Genomic DNA, 6,055 nt, shown 5'->3' on the forward strand with positions numbered 1-6,055 from the left:
TACAATATTATGAATTCAAAAAAGGAATTATTATTGACTACTTCTATTTATTTTCAAAGATTCAATTGTATCCACACCCAAACTTTCTTTGTTTGCTTTACATTTGCTCTTTTTTCTGAAAATTTTTGTACCAATTATAATGACAACTTGGATAAACTTGAAAAAAGAAAACAATCATGAAATCTTACTGTATTCAATCCAAAGGCCATAGAATATTAGATTATTTTATAAATTTACTAATATATATACATACATATATGTATATGTATGTGTGTGTATATATATAATTTTATTATGTATGCATGGATCTGGGTAGGATTTGATATGGATCATAGAAAATTAGACTTTATCCAAACCCATGATCCTCTTACAGGATTTAGGTTTGGGTAGGATCTAGGTTTGAGAAATTAAATCTAAATTCCATCCAAATATATTGGGTCTGGATTGGATTTGGATAAGATTCAACCCATTGACAGCCTAGATATGATAAATAGATATTAAAATCACTTTCCTTAAATAGAAATAACAAATAGTTGTGTATATTATACAATTTAAAGTTTTTTACATTTTATGTGCCAATAAAGCAAATTTTTAAGAGTTGTATCATTTGTTTTAGTGAGATAATCAAAGAGTTTGATTTTATCAAAAAATATGGATGAATCTTGTGTTTATGTATGAATTACTAGGAACTATTTTAATTTCCTTATTATATATGTAGCAGACATATTATACATGAAATGAGTACACCTATACTCTAAAATTATAGGTATAGCTATCCATGATTTTAAACATGTAATTAAGGAGAGACAATCTTCTCTGGAGTAATGGTCTATGTCGATGGATCATGATTGCTTAACCTTTCAAAGTTCATAGATAAAATGCCAAAGATGTTTAGCATGAAATGATCTAAGAGGTGGCCTTATCTATATTGTACAGAATAATCTTTTCAATGTATTAGACTTATTGTCTCCTTTGGTTTATGAAGAATTAAAATTGAAAGTTCAAAAATATACTTTTAAACAATCTTATAAAGATAATTTGTAAGTAATTAATTATTTATTCATAATTTTGGTGTTGTGTGTTGAAAGAATTTCAAGCAAATTACAACTAAAGTTTCTACAATTAAAACCTTAACAAATTGCTATTTGAGAAGTGGCAAAGAAAAGCATTTGGATCTATAAGTTCAAATATGAGCTTGGACTGGTTCTCTTTGTTAGAAGTCCTTTATCTTATATTATGATATAATGAAAATTTGCCTTAACAAAGGAATTAAGGTCTCATCATAAATCCATAAACTTGTTAAAGTGCTACCACATTATTTAGTGAAATCATTGGCAGGAATAAAAGTGAAGATAAAAAAAGTACCCATGCATAACACCATAGTTGATCCATTTACTAGAGCTTACTTTTAAAGAAACATGATAGCCACATGGGTTTATTTGGTTTTTGACTTATGAGGGATTGTTTTTAATGTAAGTGGGAGATTGAAAGTGTATATCCCCTAAAGACAACCAACGTTTAGAGTTTAATATGCACTTGAACCATTGATGTTATAATAAATGACATCTTTATCATATTGATTGTTTATATATTTATATTTGTATGATAAAACTCTTAGAGTAAAGCTGATCGATAAAATCATAAGAGTTATGATGGTGAGATTCATTTGATTATACTTTTTTTTTGTCGAAACATTAGATTGTATTTCATCACAAAAACTTTACGGTAATTGAACAAAGGTCCAAACAAAAGAGACACCCGTCTCATGATGATCCTTCATGCATTAGCATCTAAGATTGGGATTTACCCATTCTTCATCAACCCAGCTATTTAGAGCATGCAAGCTCAATTTAATACTATCTAGTTTCCCTGTATTAGATACTGAAAAGGAGCACTAATGAAACAGGCTGCTAATGGATTGAATATCCTCTCTTATAGTTGCCGTCCGCCAGCTACTGTGTCTTGAGTCCACAATGAATTCCTTCAGCTTACTGCTGTCTAGCTTCACTTCTATGTTGCTCCAGCCTTGCTTGGCAGCATTCATTAGAGCTAGTTTGACAGCTTCCGCTTGGTCTTGCAGTGGATCTCCTGTCATTCTTTCTCTAAGTGCCCAGGCTACATGTAGTAGTCCTGAGTGTTCTGTTGCCATAATTCCAATTCCCACTGTATGATGGTCTTTGTCCATTTGGGTATGTATCTTTAGCAATATTCTCATGTCTCCGACTACATGATTTAGTTCAGTCCTTTGTTGTACTCCTATTTCTTGAATGCTCCTTCTCTCTTTCCTCCCTTTGTTAGCCTCTTCAAATTCCATCCACTCCATAGAAGCCTTTTCAATTATCTTGTGTGGTTCCTTGTCTTTCTGGTTGAATTCTCTCTCGTTTCTGCCTTTCCATATTTGCCAGAGGATGTTGACTGTGAGGTTGATTTGCTCCTCGCGTCCTCTAATCATCTGGGCTTCTATCACAGTATACCACCACTTTGGGAAGTTATCAGTTAGATGCACTAAACCATCCCACTGCACTTGAGCCATCTCCCATATTTCCTTGGCTTTCTTGCATTGGAACAGCATATGTCCTAATGTTTCCACGCTTTCTCCACATCCTCCACACATGGGATTGCCTTTGTTAGTTCTACTGAATATTAGCTCTTTGACTGGGAGTGCATCATGAAGACATTTCCAGATGAACACCTTCAGTTTTTGCTTCACCTTCTGATTCCACAGTGCTTTCCAAACAATAGAGGATGTTCTTTCATGGCTTGGACCAGCCTGCTCTCCTTCATTCCTACCTTCCTGTTCCTTTCCCTTCATCCATCTCTTGTATCCAGATTGTACTGTGTACTCCCCCTTCTGAGCATGTATCCAGTAGTAGCTATCTTGTTTCCCTGCCACACTTATTAGTATGCTCATAATGCATTCAGTATCTTGAGGGCAGAATGTCTTAAAGAGTAGAACTCTATTCCACCTGCAGTTGGTAAATCTGAAACCTGTTTCAGTTGGCATCCATGAGGCTTATTCGTTGTTAGTTTTCCATTTGGCCTGTTTGGGATCCACTTGTCTTCCCAAATTCTTGTTCCTCTACCATTGCCAATTCTTCTCCTTATTCCTTCTAGTACATCCATTCTTACTGATGAGATAATTTTTCATATCTAGGATGCGTTATTGGGGACCTTACAATTAAAAAGAGATTGCTTGGGGAAGTATTTCTCCTTCAATACCTTATTGACTAGCAAGTTTGGTTGAGTAATCAGCTTCCAAACTTGTTTTGCCAACAAGGTTTTGTTGACCATTTGCAGGTCTTTGAACCCCAAACCCCCAACCTTTTTATCCCTTGTCATCTTTTTCCATCCAATCCAGTGCACCTTTGCCTTTCCTTCTGCCTCTCCCCACCAATAATTAGCCATTTTGGAGCTAACCTCTCTACATAATTTGGAGTTCAATCTGAAGCAAGACATGGTATATATTGGCATAGCCATTGCCACTGATTTGAGCATTATTTCCTTACCTGCCTGACTCAGTAATTTGTTCTTCCATCCTTGCAGCTTCTTGTCTATAGTATTCCTGATAAATCCAAACACTTGCTCTTTGGATCTAGTTATGATCATAGGCAGGCCTAAGTATTTTCCCTGATTAAATTGCTGCATTGATCCCAGGACTTGACAAACATCGTTCCTCACATTTTGGTTCGTGTTCCTGGTAAAGTAGATTGCTGATTTGTCCATGTTAATGAGTTGCCCAGTTGCCTCTTCGTACACCTTTAGTATCTTTCTGAGATTGTCAGCTTCCTGAGCGCAGGCTTTGCAAAATACTAGCGAATCATCTATGAAGAATAGGTGTGTAATTGTTGGAGTTCCTCTCTGTTAATTCCTTTCCCACCTTTGCCTTCTGTAAGAGGTTTGAGAATCCCTCTAAGAACAAAATGAACAAATAGGGAGAGAGGGGATCACCTTGCCTTATGCCTCTGGTAAGGGTAATGTACTCCTTATGCTCACCATTGATGTTGAATGAGTATGTAACTGAGCTGATGCAAGATAAAATCCATCCTATCCAAGTAGAACAAAATCCCATTTTTTCCATTATGGCCTTCAAAAATTTCCATTCTACCCTATCATATGCTTTGGACATATCTAGTTTCACAGCCATGAACCCCACTCTACCATACCTTCTATTTTTTAGGAAATGCATTAACTCATGAGACAGGATGACGTTATCTAGTATTTGCCTACCTGGGACAAAAGCAGATTGATTTTTGTTGATACAATGAGTAAGAAAAGGCTTTAGCCTGTTAACCAAAATTTTGGTTGTGGCTTTATAAACCACTTGGCAAAGGCTAATGGATCTATATTGCTTGATTTCTGTGGGACAATCTACTTTTGGAATCAAAGAAATCACAGTATGGTTAATGGCTCTAAGTAAGACACTGTGGTGGAAAAAACCTTGGATTGCATTTACTAGATCCTATTTAATAATGCTCCAGAATTTTTGAAAAAACAAAGGAGACATACCATCACTCCCAGGAACCTTATTAGAATCCATAGAGAAGAAGACAACCTTGATTTCATCTTCTGTTACTTTTTTAGTCAACTCCTTGTTCATTTGGTCAGATATGGATATAAGAATCCCCTCTAATATTTCATCTAAATCTCCTATTTCTGAAGTCTTGAACAGATGTTCATAGTAAGAAGCAACCTCCTTTCCCACCTCTTCTTCATTTTCCGTCTATTTCTCCATTAGCTTTTCTCAAATTCTGTAACCTATTCCTCTTCCTCCTTCCTTTAACCATAGCATGGAAAAACTGAGTATTCTTGTCCCCCTCATTCAGCCATCTCAATCGATCTTTCTGGTTCCAGTAAGCCTCTTCTTCATCATAGGCTTCTTTTAATTGTTTTTCGGCCACCTGTATTTGTTGTTTCTTATTGTCCCCATTTAGTGCCTTAATTTCCTCAATCATTTTGTTGCATCCATTGATCTTTTCCAGTGAGTTCCCTTTTTTAATACTATTCCATTTGAGAAGCTCAATTCTGCAGTTTTTGATCTTCTAAGTCATTTAGTACCATCTCGTTCCCTTACTTGGAATGTTCCATGCTTCTCTGACTACTTTCTCCACTTCCTTGTGTTGAATCCACCTTTTATCAAACTGAAATCTTTTTTTCCTTTTCTTGTTTTCTTTCTGCGTTTTCAACAATAACATGCTATGATTAGAGGCAATAGAGCTAATGTGCTTGCAACTAGCCTCATTATAACATTGAGACCATTCAAGGGTACTTAATCCTCTATCAATTCTTTCTTTAACTTCTCCTTCCCTATACCAGTTGTTGCACCAAGTCCATGGCTTCCCCTCAAATCCTATGTCGAAAAGTTGGTTGTCATTTATGAGGTTCCTAAAGTCCTGGAGACCCCTATCATCTCTAGTTCTTCCCCCTCCCCCCCATTTCTCATCATTTGAAGCTATATCATTAAAGTCTCCCATTATAATCCATTTCTTGCCCCATAGAGCTTTCCTTCTTCCTATAACATCCCATTGTCCCCTCCTTATAATCTGTTGGTGTGTTATCTCTTTTGTGTTTGTGTCTAGTTTGTTGATAATTATTGTGGTCATTGTGTTTTGTCCAGAAAACAAACGAAAAAGAAAAAAATTTTGCAGCTGCTAGGGCTTTCTTGTTCCTTCTTATCATGTCTCGTGTATTGTGTTGTAATTTGTCCGAAATCTTGGATGCTATTTCCTATTGCCTTTTGTCCAGATTGTAGTGTGTTTCTTGTGTTGGCTGTGTCGCTTTGGTTATGAAAACAACCTAGCAAAGTGTAAAAAAAAAAGAAAAAAGTGTCGCATACCATTGTTTCTTGAGTCGGGTTTGCTAGAATTTCTTTTCTTGGGCTGCCGAACCTGTTTCACCCTTAAACCTTGAATATTTGTGTTGTTTCTTGCAAACCTTGAATACCAAAAGCATAGTTGGGAAGTTCTTGAGCTTCTTGGACAGATTTCTTGAAGTTCTTGAAAACAAATTTGAGAGTTCTTGGGAAAAGACTTGGGTTTCTTGAAAACAAACTCCAACT

General features: G+C 36.0%; 1 protein-coding gene across 1 annotated transcript; it reads right to left on the reverse strand.

Moving 5' to 3' along the window:
* Positions 1-1,894: 1,894 nt before the first annotated feature.
* Positions 1,895-3,123, reverse strand: LOC113739213 (uncharacterized). The gene is made up of 2 exons (XM_027266448.1): positions 2,967-3,123; positions 1,895-2,886 (listed from the first exon to the last, which is right to left on the reverse strand). The coding sequence occupies exons 1-2, from the start codon at positions 3,121-3,123 to the stop codon at positions 1,895-1,897; spliced, it is 1,149 nt and encodes a 382-aa protein (XP_027122249.1).
* Between the last annotated feature and the right edge of the window lie 2,932 nt (positions 3,124-6,055).

The sequence above is a fragment of the Coffea arabica genome, chromosome 4c, assembly GCF_036785885.1.
Source record: "Coffea arabica cultivar ET-39 chromosome 4c, Coffea Arabica ET-39 HiFi, whole genome shotgun sequence".
NCBI classification, from domain to species: Eukaryota; Viridiplantae; Streptophyta; class Magnoliopsida; order Gentianales; family Rubiaceae; genus Coffea; species Coffea arabica.